The following is a 19,347-nucleotide window of genomic DNA, read 5'->3' on the forward strand; positions in this document are numbered from 1 at the left end:
CTGTCCAGACCCCTCTTCTGCCCGCCCTGTGTCTAGGAGGAGAGTCCCACAGTGGGGCTGGGCAGGAGTGGAGGCCGACACCAGTTCTGGCAAGGCAGATGCTCCTGTCTGCTCATGCCCTCCCGTAACAGCCCAGAGATTGGTACTTGGAGCCCAGGAGCAAGGCAGTGAGAAGCGTTACCGTCTGCTCCAACCCTCTGGCCACCTGAGCCGGAACCCCTGCCCCAGAGGTGGCCACCGCTGAGGCCCAGTCTCCCCCAGACTAGAGAGTTGGCGCCTGTTGAGGAAGCGGGTCTGGGACCTGTCTGATCTCGCCACTGCAGGGACCGGGGGCAGCGGCCCTGGCCCCCTGCATCCTCCGGGCTTCTCAGGCAAGCCCTCGGTCCTCCTGCACATCACCCCTCTGAGGGCTGGTTCTGAGAGTCATGACCGCAGAGGCGCCCTGAGCCCAGCGCGGGCTGGGGCCCGCTGTTTGGAGATGGAGCCCAGCCTCTTGATGGCCGTTTCCCCCGACTCTGCCCTCCCTGGGGTCTTAGACAAGTGACATGGCCCCCACCCTTCTGGGGGTCCCTGGGAACAAGCGAAGTGCTGCTCATTGGGCCATCGTCAAGCAGACGCCCCAGTGGCTGCCCTTCCTGTGGATGGGGCAGGCCTGGCCCTGGTTTCTGAGCCGTGTTCTGGCTTAGGGAGCACTCAGGGGCAGCCCCTGAGCAGGGCCCGCTGCGGCTCCAGAAACCACATCATCTTTGGCTTCTAATGAGAGGCCTGGGCACGGCTGGTGGCCCTGATGTGGTGTGTGCTGAGGGGGTCTCTGGCCGGCTTGTGCCTTTCTACCAGGTCCGGGCCACGGGCCCATGAACTCTTAGCAGCTCTGGAAGCAGAAGCAAAGCTTGAAAGAAACTTTGGAATTAGCACGACCCCATGATAAGTAAAGCTCCTGAAGAAAACTCATTGTGACAGGAGGGAGAAGGGGGACCAAGTGTACATGTTTTATTCAGCTGGTGCTGTGGGTGTGGGATGCCAGGCGCGATGACAGGAAGGGAAAGTGGGGCACCCCAGCCTGGGGCCTCGGCACGAAGCGCTTCGCTTCACTGAGCACAGCTCCGGGGACCCTCTAATGGCCCTTGATGGCAAACATCGTTAAAAATTAACAGGCTGACAAAATTAAGCATGGATGGCCAGCAGACTGTGTGGGCTGCATCTGACGGGCATTTCACGCCCGGGCACCCTCAGCCCAGGGCTGCCTTGTGTGAACTTGGGGCATGGCCGGAGGTACCACAGGCCTTGTGTCTGGTGAGACCCTGCCCGGTGCATTCAGATTCATAGGCTGGTCTAGAAGGATCTCCACCTTCCCCACCTGGGAGTCAGGCCTCAGCCACATGCGCCCCCTCCCACCCCCCCACCCGGCAGTCTGGGGGAGCCTGCCGGGAGCTGGAGAGTGGGTGTCGGACATGACCAAGTCTACTCTTCCTTGCCCGGGCAGGCCCCGTGAGACTGCCTGCTGGGCATGTCCCGAGGGTCTAAGAGGGCCGGGCCAGGCAGTCTCCTCTGACCAGGGAGTGTTGGCCAGAGACCCTGAGTCCCCTGTGCAGAGGGCGAGTTGTTGGTCATCACCCCGTCCAGTTGGCAAGTTTGCAGTTTTCCAGGACAGGGATCTGGCTTCAGGCTTGGCCTCCAGCCGTCTTCACTGTTCCTCGTGGCACTGCCGTGTCAGCCAGAGCCCACCACTCAGCCTACGGTGAGCGTGGTGGAGGCCCTCCGAGAGGAGGACTCGGGGTGGATGGGGGACGGGCTGTCCTTACAGTACCAGGATTGCCAGTTTAGGATTCTGATGCGGGATTTTATTGAAAAGTTCTGAAGAGAACTTGGGGATGGGCATAGTGCGGGGAGGGCGTTGGGGGCGTAATACACTGAGCCACCCTCACTGCTTCTGGTCCCCTGAGGACCTCTTCGAGCCACCAGCCGGGTACAAAGGGTGTGACTGGCGCTGTTCAGCTTTCATCCTTTCTGCCGAGAGCTAAAAACTTGGATGTCACATTGACGTGCCTCCGCCTCTGATTCTGCAGAAGAGCCACCTCCGCAGGGGGCCTCCAGAACCACCAGGTGTGGTCACACATGTATTCAGGAAACCCAGTTTCTTCACTAGGGCCCTAGGAGCCCTTGGTTGTGCTAATAGCCATGGTGGCCTGCCTAGAGGGGTATGCCTGCTTCACACTCAGACCAGGATGCTTCTTTGGACTTATCTTCAACTGTGCTTCCACAATGGCAGGAGTCGCAGGTCCCCCCACTAGTGTCTGCTCTGACCCAATGGCCCACGGCCATTCTCTTTGAAAGCCACTGGCCTAGATTTTCTGTTTCCTAAAGAAAGTGCTCTGGGGGTGTTTTGTCCCTGGGGCAGAGCAGGTCTCCCCTCAGCTGTGCGTGTGAGGTCCGGGGCTGGGCTGAGGGGCACAAGCCTGCACTGCCCTGTCCATGCCACCCCCGCAGGGCCGTGGGTCAGGTAGGGGCTCCCTGCTGGACGCCAGTCAAGGTCTGTCTGTCCTTGGCAGCTCTGTCGGGAACATGATTTCTGTATGTATTTTAGTCCTCTTGGATCTCGTCCCCTCATCTATAAATGGAAGAAGAGGGAAATTATTTGTATGGGTACTTGGTACTTTCTCTAGCATTCCATTTTGTTTTTGTTCTGAGTTTGTTCTTTTCTGAGTATTTTGGCACTCCTCCTCTCCCATCCATCACCGAAATCAAGGACCAGGCACCCCTGAGAGCCCCCCGCTTGTGAGAAGGGCCCTGAGCCCATGCCAGGCTACATAGAATTCATCTGGATGGGCCCCCAGGTGTATGCTGAGGTGGCAGCAGTACCTGTCCCCTCCGTGGGCTGCAGTGAAGTGCCTCAGTTTTCCTTGCCCCCTCTGTTAGCCATCTCAGGCACAGAGAAAGATCAGCACTGGAGTAGAGGTTCAGAGGGATGCCAGAAGCTCCTGGGATTTTGGGGGGTGGGGGCGGCAGAGCGATAGTACAGTGGGTAGGGTGAGGCGTTTGCCTTACACAGAGCTTACCTGGGTCCACATCCCAGCGTCCATATGGTCCCCTGAGCTGCACCGGGAGTGACTCCTAAGTGCATGGTGAAGAAGTAACCATTGGGCATTGCTGGATCTGGTGTGTGTGTACGGCCAGGCTGCTGCCTTCAGTGCACTGAGCTTGGAGCGGCCCCTCCCGGCCCATGTCTGGAGACGGTGCAGCCCCCGACTGTCACAGGAGTATAGTGAGGGTCTTAAACACCAAGCCAGAGCAGAACAGGCAGCCAGAAGGAAGGGAGGCACAGTCTGAGGGGGTGGCACCAGTGCCCGGCCACTGTGCACACACCTGTGCGTGGTGCGGTTGAGCCTCTGGACCTCCAGGAAGCCGCCTGTGGGTGCTGGGAATGCCCTGGGGTGAGCACTGCTGTCGGAGCAGGGTATTCAGGACTGACGCATGTCGCCACATCCTCCCTAAGAAGAAGCACCCTGGTCTGTGAGCACTGGGTCACTCTGGGGTGCTGGGCGGAGTCTGACAGGCAGGGTGGGGCAAGGGCCACCTCCCAGCACCCTCACCAGCCTCCGACGCGCTCACCGCCCCCGTGTGTGGAGGTCCCCACAGCCCGCCCTGCCCTGTCCACCTGACTCGGCAAGTGGATTCCTCATGGAGCCATGAGCCACGGGTAGGTACCAGTCCTGCATCTCTCCCAACTCCGCACCCCCCTCTTAACTGTCCTCCACTTACCCCAATCCCGAGGACCTGTGTGTGTGTGTTGCCAGGCCCACACCCTGGGCCACTACTCCCTAGGGATCGAACCTGAAGAGGCCACATGCAAGGCAAGTGCCCTTCCCGCTGTGCGCACTCCAGGCCCCTTTATTTTTGTTTTTGAACACTGAGGTTTTCCTTCTCAAGGAAACTTGCCTTAACTGCTGTGGGTGTTGGAAACTCGGATTCTGCCCTTGATCCAGCCCTTATGGTGACCTTGCGCACAGCTGTCCCCCCCCCACTCTGGCTGTGACAACCATAGCTCTACAGGGTACCCCATCTCCATAGTCTCATCCATGAGAGGGATCGCAGGAAGTGGAGTAGCACCTACGCTCCCGGCCATGCCATCCCCACCATAATCCTACGGGGCCAGCAAGATCCCTGGCATGGATGGTCAGGCCTGCTGAAGGCGGCTTCACCCCCACTTGGCCAGTTCTGAATGGACCATGATCTTCAGCTCAGTGTTGGGGGAACGGCTGGCACCAGACCCAGGTGAAGGGGGACCCTGAGGCTGCCCTCAGTGCACTCCTGGCAGACCCCACTGCTCTGCAGCACCTCATGTAGCAGCGAGGACGCCCACGTCGGCCGGAGCCAGAGGCTGACAGGTTGGCCATTATTAGAGCAAAACACAGCTGCCCTTTCATTCTTCCCTGCCTCCCAGTACGAGACCTGAGACGTTCCACCCTGTAGACAAAACTCATCTCAGTCCACCTGTCTGGGTGGCAGTTGTCAGGCACCTGGTGACAAGTCAGATGCCCTTTTGGAGGACACTGAGGAGCGCTGCCGGCCCCCGCCTGATCGGAGCAGACAGAGGCTCCTGTGTGTATGGAAGATGCTGGCAGCAGCGCCCAGATCAGCAGCTTGGAAAAGCGGGGCGGGGGGCTGCTTTCCCTTGCCATGGCCCTCGGTCACAGGGTGGCAGAATGTTCAGAGGGAAATGTGCCCATAGCAGGGCTCAGACGCTCCCCGCTGTCTCTGCAGATGCGCTGGTTCCCTCCATCCGAGGCAACTTCTCAGGGCTGGAAGTCCCGTCAGTTCTGCTGAATCCTACGTGAGTAATCGACTTCCGGTCATGACAGGTGGGCACGTGGGAGTGGGGTGGGCAGGCTGGTGACAGGCAGCAGCTCATCGCCTTCCCTGGTGATGCTGCACCTTTGGGGCTTTGCTCCTGGCACTGAGGGGGAGAGGGGCGCTGGCCCAAGCCCCATCCTCCCTGCTGATGGCAAGTGAGCTCGCTTCTCAGTGAGGGTATGGACTTCCCCGGGCTTTTGCCCACTCCCACCCGCCTGCCCCCTTGCACCCCAGGCTGGCTTCCATGCAGACTGCAAGCCCCTGGTCTATGCAGTGCTCGTGTGCTTCTCCTAAGGGCCCCATCTTGCATGTGGCAGCCACAGCGATGTTCAAGACTCACTCCCAGCTCTGCACTCACTCCTGACAGGCTTGGGGGACCATGTGGCAGCTGGGGTGGAAGCCAGATGGCCACATTCAAGGCAAGTGCCCTACCCACTGGACCATCTCTCCAGCCCTACTCCAACCCCATCATTTTTTAATTGTCAAGGAAATAGTGAACTGAATTGACATCTTGGTGTCATTTTCTCTTAACCTGACCTTGCTTCCGGAAGACAATTAATGAATTTTTCCCTTGTACCTGGAGAACTTGTTTTGTTTTGATTTAGTTTTGACTTTTAGGCCACACTCCTGGTGCTCAGCGCTTACTCCTGGCCAGATTCGGGGGTCAAACCCTGTCGGTGCCTCACCTGCTGTACTGTCTCTCCCCCACTCAGTGTAGAATTTCTATAAAATTTCAGATGCCTTTGAATGTTTCGACAAAATTTCTGTGAACAAAGAAAGCACTGTTATTTTGAACGCTTCATTTGGCATGTGAATTTGGGTGGAGGGGGTCTTACCCCAGTCACTGCTTTTAATGCCCATCCTCTTGTGAGTGGCCACAGTCCTTCGAGTCGGGGGACTCGCCCGGTCAGAGATGTTGGCGAGGCTTTGGAGTCCCCTAAATGATGCTGCCCCACTTCCCTGGCTCGGCGGCTTCTGCTCGAAGGACACTTACCCGGAATGCTACTTCTCCCTGGGTGCCTCTGTGACATCACAGCAGGCCGTGAGTCTCCTCGGGGAAGGTCAAAGGGGCTCAGAATTGGCGTCCAGGGGCAGCTTCATTCCTCAGGAGACAGACTGACCCACGACCAGCTGACACTGGAGCAGAGGGCAGTGCCCAGGGCAGCCCAGCGGGGTCCATGACCAGAAGACGCCTGCAGGGAGCGTGCTACCTCACCTCAGTTCCCGGGTCCTGATCCAGGAGGCCCCTGGCAGACTGGCGGGACTCCTGCACTGCCCAGTGGCCATCTCGAGTGGTGAGAGTTGGAAGTGCCTTCCTGACTGAGTAGCGCCTGATCTGCCCCCAGGCCAGCCCATTCTGTGGCAGGGCTGCTCCGAGGCGCCCTCCAGCAGGGTTAGTGAACACTCACAGCAGCTTGTTCCCCCGAGGCGAGGGGGCTTGGAAACACTACTAAAGCCAGAGGCAGCTGGAAGTGATGTTTCTCAAGCTGGAAGTCTGAGAGACCAGGAACTTTCCCTCCACGTGACCCTACAGGATTTGTGTTTCCCATGGAACAGACTCTGGGAAACCATGCCCTCACCTTACATCCAGAATCTTCAACCAGTTGCTCCTGGTTATGGGCCCCAGGGTCATCTGTTTCATTGATCACTGATGTTTGGGAGCCAGGAAAATGTAGTAAGTTCTTTTCACAGCACTCTGCTGTTTATTCTGAAATTATGGCCTTCCCTGCATGTCTGAGATGGTGCCTAAATGTTCTCTTCAGGTATTTTAACTTTTCCTCCATTCCATCCACACACTGCTATTTTTGAGCTTGGAAATCTTTTTGTGGTTGGGGAAAGGAGTTGAGGGTTTTTTGTTTGGGGGGGGAGGGTTGTGTTTGTTTTTGGACCATAACCAGATATTTATTTACTCAGGGCTCCTGCTGGGGCTAGGAGAACATAGAGTGTAGTAATTCATATTTAAAATGTTGGAATCAAGTGTTCAAAAATGCTGGATGCTGAGGATCAGTCAGAGCTGCGTCAGCCCCTGCCCACTGTCCCGCTGCTCTGGCCCCGGCTCTGTTCTGGGTATCTGCAAGGTGGGCGTCTCGAGTCCAGGCTCCATACAGCTTGGACCCATAGCTAGCTTTGTAAATGGGCTTCCAGCTGTTGTTTAGAAAATGCTGTCACCATTTTGTCTCGGTCACACTGTCACTGGCTCAGCACTGCCACTCTGGGTGCTTCCAGAGGGTTCCTTGCCCCACTGCCCCCTTTCTGGGGCTTGCTTTCTCCCCACCCCACCCCCGCGTTTGCTAGAGGTGTCCTGGGAGGAGACAGCTGGAAATTCTGGTGCCCCTGAGAAAGGATGCGTGGACCAAAGTGTAGAATGAGCCCGATCAGTGAGAGGCAGGGAGTTGGCAAAATGGGTGGCCGTGCAGTTCCAAGGGAACCATGTGGGGTGGGGGAGGTGGTCAGATCTCTGTCACAGGCTATAAGGAAAGTGAGGAAGCCATGAGAAACCACCCGATTCGGCAGAGGACGGGGGTGGCCTGGTGCCCCCGGGCTGATTCCCAGTGCTCTCAGAGACCAAATGAAGCATTCCTCGGAGGCAGCTTACAGGCTGCCAGAAAAAGCCACACTTTATATACTCCCTCCGTGGTGCTCAGGGCCAGCTTTTTGCCATAGCCCCTTCAGCCCAGGGGGAAGGGCTGCAGAAGGATTCCTGCGCGTCAGAAGTGAGCCCAGCATGGAGCCAACCCTCGGGGCCCTCTGCTCTTCTGTCGCCAGGGTACATCATCTTAGGGGCACGCCCCACAGGATCGCAGGAGGACTGGAGAGCAAGACAAGTCCCCCAAGGGCCTCCTGAAGTGGGGCAGGCATGCGTGGGCAGACAGTAGGACAGGCTGACAGCAGCGGTGATGGTCACAGCTGGCATTAGGCAGATTCTGTCCCCGGACAGAATTCTGTCCCCACCCTCCTGGGCCCCGTGAGGATGTTTGTAGCATCTGCCTCTTTCAGCAGGTAAATCAGTGACCAGACCAGGAACATAAACAAGCTCTCGATCCCTTCCAGCATATTCTAAGCGTCTGCCTGGTGCTGGAAGCAAGAGCAAAGTGTACAGCCGGGCCTGTGGCCTCGGGCTCTTCCTGGCCCAGAGCATGTGTTCAGCCTGTCAGCTGCTCCTGGCAGTGTGCTCTTGCTCCAGATGCTCCAGGTGGCCGCACGTGGCACTGCGTTTCTCTTGAGGTTGTGCCAGACAGCCACCCTGGATTGCACTCCCTCTCGCATCTAGCCTGCTAGCTGGTGTTCAGTCTGGCTGGAAGCTGCCTATCACGAGAGTTTGGCTCAGCTCCACTGAGCACTGGAATCCAGAGAAACCTGGGGAAAGTCAGGTTTTCGAGTGAGTCTCAAGCCCCTCTTGACAGGCAGTGGGAGTTACGCTGTTTGGTATCCAAATAGCATTAAATCTGGAGGCAGGGGTGAGGAATTCTCCCCAAAAGGGGGTGGGAGGGATGAGGGTGGAACTGGGGGTATAAGGACACGTGAAAATTCCCTGGCTTGGGACCAGCTCCTGGCACAGAAGTGATGAGCACAGGGGTCAGTGCCTCAGCGGACCCGAGGCCAGACCCCGAGCTGCATCTCCCTCGGGCTCGGCTCTGGGAGGAATGGCCCGGTGGGTGGACTGTGAGCGTGGGGATCCCAGCCAGGGCGTGTCCCCGGGAACGGGCCCTGTCCCCTTCCAGGACAGCCTATGCTGTGTCCGGGCCTGAGCGGTTTCCAGGGACCCTCGCCCTTCACTTTGTTCCTGAGCCCCCTGCCATGCTCACAGCCCCCGTCAAGAGACCCGGGCCTACAGGTGAACCCGGGTGGGTGACTTTCGGTGCTGCTTCCCGGGCTCAGGGGCCGCTCAGAGTCCTCAAGTTCAACAGGAAGCCCTCAAGAAGCCTCACCGCATACTGTGGCCAACGCCGCCTCCCCTCTGGCACTCCCAGGCCCCTGGCAGGTCCGCAGAAGCGTGCGGGGTGCGGAGCACTAGTAACAGGTGCTCTCTCCTCCCAGGTCCCAGGTGTGTGATGGTGGCTGCAATCTGTCTTGTGGGTATTAATACAATCTTCAGCGGCGCTGCGGCTCTTGAGCTGTTCTGCAGAACTGGAGCGTGCCGGTGAGTGCCAGGCGGGCTGGCCAGCGTCTGGAGGGGACCCCTGGGCACCCCAGCCCCCTAAGGGGTATGTGGATGGGTTAGAGATCGTGGGCCGAGACAGTCCACTGAAGGAGCTTTTCCCTTTAAGCCCTTAAGCCTTCTCCAGTAATGAACGTGCCCTGGAAATCTCTTTCAGCTGCTCTGTCTCCTCCTGACTTACTAATCCAACCCGCTGAGTCTCAGGCGGCACTTCCTCTCTGACCGGGGTATTTTCATGAGCTGCTTCAGAAATAGGATGATTGATGCCTTTCGGCGGGGCAGCTTGATGGGGTTCGCGCCTTGAATTTCACTGGGCTGTAGGGCTTCTCCAGAAGGGGAGATCTGGGTGATTTGTCTGTTCTCCACAGTCAAGCCCACTTCTCGAGGTGCAGTGGCTGTACCGGGCAGGCTGGGAAGGACGCCCCAGCACGCCTGGTCTTGTGATAGGCCCTGGGGGAGGGGTGCAGTCTGCCCCTATACTTAGGCAGAGCACTGGTGGCCCAGGCTGGGGTCTAAAAACCCTGGGAGGGCTATTCCCATTCCAGCACTGGTCTTGGTTCTTTATACAGGGGGGTCACATTCCGAGTTGCTGAGGGGCCATGCAAGCTGGAGCTTGAACCGCTCTGGCATGCTTTAGTGCCCCTTTAAGGCTCTGCTCCCTGTAGATTTTCTTATTTATTTGGTTTTGGGCCACACCCAGCCACATAGCTGGAGATCGAACCCAGGCACGTCCATGCACATCAAGCTCCTTACCCACTGTGCTACCTCTCCGGCCCTTGCCATGCTTCTTCACAGCACAGCGGTGATAAGATTAATACTAACCCTCAGTATATGTTTCCTTTGAATTAAAATAGTTTAATAGGGGCTGGAGCAACAGTCCAGAGAATTATGCTTTCCCAGGTTCGATCCCCAGCATCCCATGTGATCCCTGAGCACGGAGCCAGGGACAGTCCTGAGCACCACTGAGTGTGGCCCCCAAAACAAATCATTGACCCAAATATCAGCACCCCATGAAGATGACCCCAGTCAGAAGATGGGAAGCAGGGAAGTTTCCCCAACACTCCAGAAAGGGGGTGGTAGGCCTGGCAACCCGGAGAAGCTTCAGCAGTTCAGAACCTTCTGCGGGTGACAGGAGAGGCTTAGAGGAGCTGCTCTGGCCGACAAGGAGCTTCCCTTGGGCCAGGACTGGCCCTGAGCCTGGGAATGGCTGCTCCACCGCCCCCCCCCTCCCGCCCCTCACAGCAGTCCTGATGGTGCAGGCCCACAGGAATGAAGTATCTCTGTTTTCTGATAGGCAGCAGAAGCCATGTTCCTGAGTGGCGTGGCCCCCTCAGCTCTTCCTCCCTGCATTGTTTACCCCGTGCACGTCTTTCAGGAGGCTGGGGAACTGCCTGACCCTCTTCCAGCCCCCAGGGTGCTCTCTGTTCCCGGATGTCTCCGTGTTCTGTTTAAAAGGTCCTTGTTAATACATTCCAAGGCTTGAACTCCGTTCTGAGCTAAGCCCCTTCCTTGTTTACAGGGACTGAAATAGCCACATTTTGACCTTCTGTGGGGTCTGGGAACATCTATGGCAATGTGGACACATTCTTTTCCCATGTGAGAATCACATTTCCACAGCAGTGATTGAAAAGCCCGGGAAGAGTCCCTCATGTCCCTCTGCATGCTGCGTCCTTTCACAAAACGCTCCTTTCCACCTACACCACACCTGCTCCAGGACCCACTGAGAATGGACTGCCGGCAGGTCCCTTCAGTGCCCGGGAGGCTGGAGGTGCCTCGGGCATTTCCCAGAGGCTGGGGGGTTGCTCCGCGCCACCCCGAGCTGTGCTCACCGCCCCCATCCCTCGGCTCGTATCCAGTGTCGGAACTTCTGTCATATGCAAAAGTTTCCAAAGTTATTCCCTGTGAAAGCCTGCCGGTCCGAGCCAGGAGAGCCCTGTGGGCCCCAGGAAACAGGCCTAAACTCAGTGTCATGGGTTCTGGGTGGCGGGAGGAGACAGGCGAACAGGCCTCGGCAAATCTGAGGGTGTGGGAGAGCCGGGTCTTGGGCAGAGTTGGTACCTGAGACAGTGCATTGCCACCTTGCTGCCAAGGGGAGGTAGGCCTGCTCACCTAACCCTGTCTGTTAGGAGCACTGCTCAGGGGTGGAGAGATGGGTTTGGGTGAACACAGGTTCAAACCCCAGCACCTCATACAGCCTCCCAAGCCCACCAGAAGTGATCCCTGAGTGCAGAGCCAGGAGTAAGCCCTGAGCACTGTCTTTTAAAATAAGTCTAAGGTACTTACATGATGCTGTTTTCATTATAGCTTCTCCCCTCCTCCTGTTTCCTTATATGAAAGCCTAGTATTTGCTTCTTTGAAAGCTTTTTCTGCAAATAAGGCTTGCTTTTCAGATGGTAAGAGCATAACGGACTGAATGACAGGGGTCTGACAATGCCGGGCTGTGCTAGGGACTGTCCCGAGGCCCTTTTGAATGCCAGGATGAAGAACAGCTGTGAATCTTTGTTTGCCAGCTGCAGGTGGAAGTCTTGAAACGTTCCCAGTCAAGATAAATGTCAAACATAGGCCCTGTGTCTCTGATGAGAATGAGAACGTGGACATGCCTGTTTGTGGCCTTGTTAGAGGCGAACTGTGTGTTGTCCCAAGGTACATTCACCTAATCTATGACATTTTCTGTTTCAGGCTTGAAAAAACCTTGTCCAGTTTTGACCCCTCCAAGACCTTGCCACAGCCTCTATCACACATCTGTTTTTCATGAAGAAAAAAATATATATAATAAAAAAGTTTTGCTCTTTTACACTGTATAATTTTAAGAGATAGTGTATTATTTGTGACTGCATGATCCAACGTACTTTTTGTACAGCATGGAGATACTTTCAAAGCACAACACACAAGCTGCCAACAGGCCAAGCATATTTTTCTACCAAACATGATGCTACACTGGGTTGGATCACTGATTTTTAGTGTTTGACTTTTGAATGCTTGTAATTAAAAGTACCTATATATTTCCCCCTCTCGAAAATAAGCTGCATGTTTGACGCATGTTTTCACACCCTATCGGAGTTCCCAGAACCATTGTGAATGTCTGGCCCGCCTGCCTGGTCTGGGTCCAGGGCGACCAGCTCTGTGTGTCAGCTGTCAGCACTCCTGCCGTCCCCGCTGTGGTCCGGGACTTCCCTACGCACTGCCGGGCCCAGCAGCCTTTACGCTGCTACGGGGCGGTTCGCATATGGGCCAAGTGCTGCATCTTCCTGTCTTACTGTCTTCTGTGGGAGCTCCGGGCCCTACCATTCGGCCTTGGGTGCAGCGCCTCCGTCCCTACAGCAGCAGCGTGCCGCACCCCAACCCGGGATGGGGCAGCAGGTGCCGGGCACTAGCAGCGCTCCTGCTGGGTATGCTGCGACCTGTCTCAGAGCTGGTCCATCTCGTGGCATCAGCTGACCTGTTTCCAGAGCACAGGACAGCCCCACCTCCAGCCCGTGTGTGAAGACACAGCCGAGGAGCTGTGTCTGCCCAGTCTTCCCGGGTGCTGCGATTGTTCTTGATTCAATGGTTGGTTTCAGATGTGTTCCATCATTTTGCATTAGAAATAAAGCTGTCAGAAGCCTTGACAGGAAGCGCCTGGGGTCCAGCTGATAAGGGGCAGGTGTAGGGGACACCCCTACTCGCCCCCATGCGGGACATCTGTACTCCTGTCTCTAAGGAAAACTGCCACCGGCTTAGGCTTTTATAAACTGTTTAAAGGTACTTTTCTATTGTCGTTATTGTCGTTTTTAAAAATAAAGTCCTTCTCAGCACTCACACCATGCTTGCAGATTCCTTTCTGCGGGAACAGGCTGGCTGTGTGCCAAGGGCAAAGACCAGCGGAGGGAGGAAAACATAGGGCTGGGAGCTGCCAAGCATCACCCGCTTGGTGGATTTCCACACCGCTGCCTGATGGCTCGCAGCTGACGCTGAGGTTGCCTCAGTCTACAGTGCTTTGTCAAAGAGTCGTTTATGGTGCTGACTTAACTCCACGTAGGTGCCTGATAAAGCATGCACATGCCCTCCAGGGGGCAGGCAGCAATTCTCAGCTTCGTTGGGTTCCAACAGGGTCTGGGCTTGGTGGTTGGAACCCCACACACTACATCCAGGATCGTCCCACTCAGCCCCCCAGGCACTAAGAAGGAGACGCCCTGGTGTCCCACGTGGGACAGCAGCCCCAGTGACCATGCAGCCACCGGTGAGTGAAGCACAGGTGATGAGCTGGGGTGGTGGGGGGCTACCAGCCTCCCGTAAACGTCTGGCCCCTACTCCCACCATGAACGACCTAACCCTCCTGTCCTTGGGAGCAGAGAGGCAGGGCTGCTGGCCCGTATGCACTGGGGCTCAGGTCCATGCTATTTTCTCCACCTCACAGCCACGAAAGCCTACTGGTAAGCACCTGCGTGACAGGGCCCTCCAACCAGCACCAGAGACAGGAACCCGCTACCTGTCAAAACTGCAAGTTCAAAGAATTTATATCAAAGAAGCTCAAAGCTAGGGCATGCCAAAGGGCTGGGCATTCAGGAGGCCCAGGTTCAACATCACATATGCCCAAGTACCACTAGGTGTGGTGCCTTTGTTGACTGATCCCTAGCCTCCCCATATGGCCCTTGAGCACCAATGCCAAAACCCCCGTAGAATTCTATGTAGCTGTTCCCTGGCTTTAGGGCCCCCAGCTGTTTCTCTGTAGGGTTCCCCCACATCTTAGCACCACACAGCACCACTGGGCCGCAGGCAATGTTCGAGGCATGATTGACAGCCCTAAATCCTGGAGCAGCACAAGAATTCTTTGGTTTGGGTTCTGTGGTTCTGTCTTGTAAGCCACACCCGGCAGTGCTCAGAACTGTGTGCCAGGAGTGGAACCTATGCCTTCCACATGTACCCAGCCCTTTTTTGTTCATTTTGGTTTCTGAGCCACACCCAGTAGTGCTCAGGGGATCAAGCATGCCAATCAAGCACCCTACCCATTGTGCTATCACTTGGCTCGCACGTTACTTCTGTGACACGGACTGGGAAGAGATTCCCACACACCAGGCCCTCCAGCTAGAGCTGAGACAAGCATTCTTACAGGTCTGAAGTACTGGCACACAGAGGCACTTTTTCACTCCATCCACCATCACACCCTCTGATGTCACCAACTATACAACATTCTTGGAAGGCAGAGAAATATTTGTGACTAGTCAGACATGCCCGAATCATTGGTCTTCCAAATGCCTCCGTGAAAATTCTAACTGGTAATTTAAAATGCCCACTGCAGCGAAGCATCCTGGATGGGACTGACCCTGTGAAGTAGCCCTGTGCCCCCTGGGGACTGCATACAAGAGGCTTCCTCCATGGAGCGTCCCCCAGGGGCTGCCAGAACCCACCAAACTGGCCTTGCTTCCAGGGAGACAGTCCCTGCACAGCGGGGAGGAAAATGCTGGTCAAGACAACCAGAACCATCCTTGCGCCAACACTAGGAATTCTAGCAACACTCTACCCAGGCTAAACACTAAGGAAGCTGTCTAAACAAATGTGTTTTCTAAGGAAAGACGTTCTGCCTAAATGGGAACAATCTCCCTGAACAATGGTATACTCCCCAATGAGAATTTAGGCCTGCAGTGTGAGGGTTCAGCAAAAAAGGCTGAGGATGAGTGGTTGAAGACAAACTTCTTACTGTTTCTGGGGCTCATCTCACCGAGTTTAGGCTGTAGTTTATTCACTTCTCTCCTTTCAGAGTCTTTTTTCCAACTGAAAATATTTTGAGAGAAGTCTTGCACTGCACATTCTTTGCCACATAAGCCCTGCGGAAAGTCCTGGAGGACTGAAAGTCTGTGCTCCTGTGTCGTAGGGACGTTTGCCCCAGCTAGAGCAAGTGGCCAAACTGGGCCAAGATGCTATGGCCACTTTTCATTAGTTCCTGATGCAAACTGGCCTGAGAAATGGTTTCTGAGAATTCCCTGAAGCTTCCCCAGGTCTGCCTAGGAACTTCTAGGAATCCTTAATGAAAGGGTAGCAAACCTCAAACCTCTCCCCACCAACAAATGGACCAGCAGCAAGTGAAAACAACTCACAGAAGAAAGGAAACTGAGTTGTCTCTGTCACAGGAAGTTAATTTGCTGGCAAGAATTGGAGAGTTCTCCAGTTTAATTCCATTCTAAATGCCCTGCTGCTACATAAGAACATTTTCTTTTTTGGCCCGTTCATGACTGAGCCGCAGCTCCTTCCTGATGCCTCCCCAAGAACAGGGCACTGGAACTAATGGGTGTCGCTGCTGCCTTCCCTCCTACTCTGCTCCCAGTCCCACGAGCTCTTGCCCTTGGGGCATCATCATGGAGATGCACTCACAGGATCCGACAGCAGCCACCAATGCCCCCTTTTTACACATTTTTCAGGCGCGACTACATTTCTCTTAGCTCTGTCCTAAAAGCCTCCAGTGATCATGATGAATTATAGATCAGATGCACTCCAGACTCTTGATCTTGGCATTTTAACTCACTCAGCCACAGTTGTTCCAGTTTTTAAATGATCCACAGGTCAAGCAGAAATGAGCAAAGGGAAATAAATTTAACCTGAATTTCAGGTGGATGACCACTTCTTTAAAACCCAAAAGAACTGGGCAAAGAGTCTTCTTTCTCTTAACCAGGATCAAACACAACCGAGTTCCTATCACAAGGACTATGTGGAGGAATCTTCCTACCTAGAGGGATCAAGTTTTAACAAGAAAATGCAGCTAGTGCAATTAAGCTATAAAATGTGTGACAGCTGAGCAAGACATTTATCAGAGCAGTTCTCTGCATGCTAATGAACACAGCCTTAGCTAGACTCCTCTACTAATCCCAAATTAGCAGCAGGAAACATCTTACCTTAGACTGTGAGGCCTTAATGTCTATCTCCACATAAAACATGATTAAGTGTTTCAGATGTCCAAGATGCATTTTTAGGCTTAGCTCACAAAACAGAACAGTACAGACAGAGCACGAGAGCAGCCATCTAAACTAGCTTCAGATTCTCTTATTTACATTCAAGCTCCTTACTGACAGGGGCTCCATTTTACTTCCTTTCATGCCATGTTCTGGGTCTCAGCTGTAAGAAGCCGTAAGCTGATGCTGTATATGGAAGAGAAGCAGAAGCTATAAAGAGAATGGGAAAATCCAGAGAGTACCAGGGTTAAGGCACTTACCTTGAAAGGGTTTGATGGCTTTTTAATCTTGGCACTATGGTCTCCCGAGCATGACTAGGAGTGACCCCTGAGCACTGCCAGATGTGGTCCCAAAACCCACCCCATTCCCTCCCCTGAAAAAAACCAAAACAGCCTCTTAACTACACAAAATACTTGTTGTAATGTTTATGTCATTTACAATTCCTACATGTGACCTGCAGAACCTAGTATTACCCAAAGAGCAGAACAAGCACAGATAAGGACCTTGGTATCTGCCACTCAGGGCTGGGAGGCCACGCAGACACTCCCATGACTCATGACTCTAAGAACCCACTCACTTGATAATGGCTCCAAGGAACTCACCAGTGGTGGGCAGGACTGAGAAATCTCCAGTGGGATGGGCCCACGGCCAGATCCCATGAGGGCTGGGACTGGTGCTCGGGTTGACAAGAAGCCTACCTATCTATGGATCTTGCTGGAAAAGACATGAAATCATGAATTGCACATACAAAAGACTAAACGTTGGTATACCCTGTGAAAACATTGAAAATCACCTGTATTACCACTTTACCAGCTACCAACAAGCCCCTTGCACTTGTGGAACACACGCTCAGCCGTGGACTGCACACCCAAATCAGGCTCTGGGATTAAGCCTGGAGCTGTGGGAGCTGCTGCCAAGAAGAAAAAGCAAAAACCAACTGACCAGCATCTGAGGACTCCACCTACGATGATTTTATTATAAATATGCTCTATTGGGATAAACGAACAATGCGTCCAACGCTATCTGCAAACATGTTCTAAGTAATAAAAGGCAGAATGGAACGAGGGATCACTGGGAAGTAGAGATAAGTAGCAAAGACACCTGCACGCCATGCTCAGCAGCTTCCCCCAGGAAGTCACAGAAGTTTAGCAGGGAGGACCCCGTTTCCCAAGAGCCACTCCTTTTCAACGGGCTCCGAGCTGGGTGGTCTACTGTGAACTGCTCCTCTCCTCAGTCCTAGGAAGTCGAGCAGGAACGCGGTTGTCTCCAGGTCACAATACTACCATGGCTCATGATTCTCTTGGTGACTCAGCTCGGCCAGTGCTGGACACTACTTCCCGGGTGCCATGTCCGAGTAGTCCTTCAGCACTCCCGCCAAGTGCTCGTTATGTGTCTTAAAGCGCCGCTTCTTCTGCGAAGCAGGCTTTTTCCTTCTCTGGATAGGGGCCTGGAGGAAAAGGTAAACACAGAAATAACAGCTACTGCCCGCAACAATATATACTGCCGAGTTACCCAAAATGCCAGAAACCAGTGTCAGCTTCACAGGGCACTCACTGCACATGCTCACCCAACCCAAGACGGCCTTTCTCCATCTGGAATAAACAGGCTGCCACAGAAACATACCATAATTAGTCTAGTCGCTTAAGTAGACAAAGGAGTGGCCGTTAAGGACCCTGTATTTTCACCTCTATTATCAAGCTTTCAAATGCAGCCAGGACCAGGGAAGCGCCCAGAGGCTGAAGTCTATGCTTGGCAGGAAGGAGCTCTAGGTCTCAGCCCTGATTCCACAGGGGCTCCCAAGGTAGGCATGACGCCAAGCATCAAATAATAAATGAAAGTGTCCGCCACTGCCAGTAAGAACGGATCGATGGTCAGGCAGGAGCGACAGTGCAGCAGGTAGGGCATTTGCCTTGTACGGCCACCCAAGCCCACCAGGAGTGAGCCCTGAGCACAGAGCCAAGAGGAAGCCATGAGCACTGCCTGGTGTGGCCTAAAAACAAGAAAGCATCCATTGCAAATGAGGGGTGAATAGGTACTACAGCATTTGCTTTACTATTTTTGTTTCCTATTATTATTCCCTGCTCTTTGCTATACTTGAAATACCACTATCATACAATAACTCTAAGCAATGAGAGAAAACCATAAAGTGCTACAATCATAGTAATTTGTGGAGATAACACTGGTAACAATTCTTTTGAAGAAAATAATTGTAAAACTTCTCTGAGTAAGTACATGTTCGGTGAATGGAGGCGCAGCGGTGTGGGCATGCTCCTCACTGCGGCCTGTCCCTAAACTACGGAACTTCGAGTTCGGAAGAAACCCAACCCTTGGGCGTGAGATCCAGAGTGGATCGAGAGCTAAGTGGGCTGGAGTGCATGACAGGAACCCCAAGTTCAATCCCTGGCACTAGTGGTCCACCCAAGTGCAGCCAAGATTGACCCCAGAGCACCGAGCACCAATGGGTGTGGCACGAAAAACAGAGAACCCAATTACTAATTGACTCCCGTCAATTACCACTCCCTCTTCTTAGCAGGACTTGGGACTACAGGAGGAAAGCAACACTACCTGGCACACAATACATCTGAAAGCTAACAAGGGCAACTCAATGTGACAGGGCAAGGCGAAGGCCAAGCTAGGAGCCAAACCAAGGAACCACAGAAGCAGAGGACACCAGAGGGTAGCACGTGAACAACTCCGCTGTGGCGGGCACACATGTGTGCATGTGTATGTAGGTCAAGACACCTGCTCATCATCAAGCAGAAAGGGAAACAAGCAGAATGCTCAGGGAACAGAGGGCTGTTTCCCCTGGGAGATTACATACCACTTTCTTTGGTCCAGAGTCCTGCATGGAAGAAATACCCTGACGTTTCAGATACTCTTCGATTTTCTCCTCATCCATGGAATCCACAGTGACACTCCTCCACAGTTTCTGAAACTCTGTGCCAACAAGACAGTTATTTTCCAACAGATGTTTACAAGATCCAGCATCTCGGTGATGAAAACCCAAACTTCAGTATCATTTGGAGTGGACCTTCCAAGGAGATATGTGAGTCCATACAAACACCCTACCTTCTATTCATTCTTTCACTCATTTCACATTCACTGCTAGGTCTCACCTAGATTATAATATGTGGGCAAATCATTCTCATCAACCCTTCCATATACATGTACGAATTAAGCTCCATGTACGAATTTATGGATTCAAATTTAGTATGAACTCTGGATGCTTACTTCATGAATTATAATCCATTTACATTATTATTCACTGGGTTTGGTCACTGGGGATCCTTTTAAATCATTTCCCTATTAATTTATTTTTTTAAAGCATGTTTTAGCAGCTATGTCAAGGCTTACCTTGTATTCCCCCAAACTTAGATTCAACCATTTCTCCAAGGAGTTCCAACTCCTATCACT

General features: G+C 53.9%; 2 protein-coding genes across 5 annotated transcripts in view; one reads left to right on the plus strand and one right to left on the minus strand.

Annotated features, from left to right (window-relative positions):
- Window positions 1-12,852, plus strand: part of RBPMS (RNA binding protein, mRNA processing factor) — a 166,525-nt gene extending 153,673 nt beyond the window's left edge. Inside the window, exons 6-8 of one of the 3 annotated variants that reach the window (XM_055124001.1) lie at window positions 4,762-4,831; window positions 8,890-8,992; window positions 11,690-12,852. In XM_055124001.1, the coding sequence (XP_054979976.1) occupies window positions 4,762-4,831; window positions 8,890-8,935 (116 nt within the window). In that variant the 3' untranslated portion in view covers window positions 8,936-8,992; window positions 11,690-12,852. The remainder of the gene's footprint in view (window positions 1-4,761; window positions 4,832-8,889; window positions 8,993-11,689) is intronic. The other 2 variants (XM_004606879.2, XM_055124000.1) reach the window with 2 other exon arrangements.
- Window positions 12,853-16,882: 4,030 nt separating this feature from the next.
- The window catches only part of GTF2E2 (general transcription factor IIE subunit 2), a 76,709-nt gene continuing 74,244 nt past the window's right edge, over window positions 16,883-19,347 (minus strand). For both annotated transcript variants that reach the window (XM_055121703.1, XM_004606880.2), the window contains 2 exons: window positions 18,755-18,870; window positions 16,883-17,380 (listed from right to left, as the gene is read on the minus strand). In XM_055121703.1, the coding sequence (XP_054977678.1) occupies window positions 17,264-17,380; window positions 18,755-18,870 (233 nt within the window). In that variant the 3' untranslated portion in view covers window positions 16,883-17,263. The remainder of the gene's footprint in view (window positions 17,381-18,754; window positions 18,871-19,347) is intronic.

This window comes from Sorex araneus, chromosome 1, assembly GCF_027595985.1.
Source record: "Sorex araneus isolate mSorAra2 chromosome 1, mSorAra2.pri, whole genome shotgun sequence".
Lineage (NCBI taxonomy): Eukaryota > Metazoa > Chordata > Mammalia > Eulipotyphla > Soricidae > Sorex > Sorex araneus.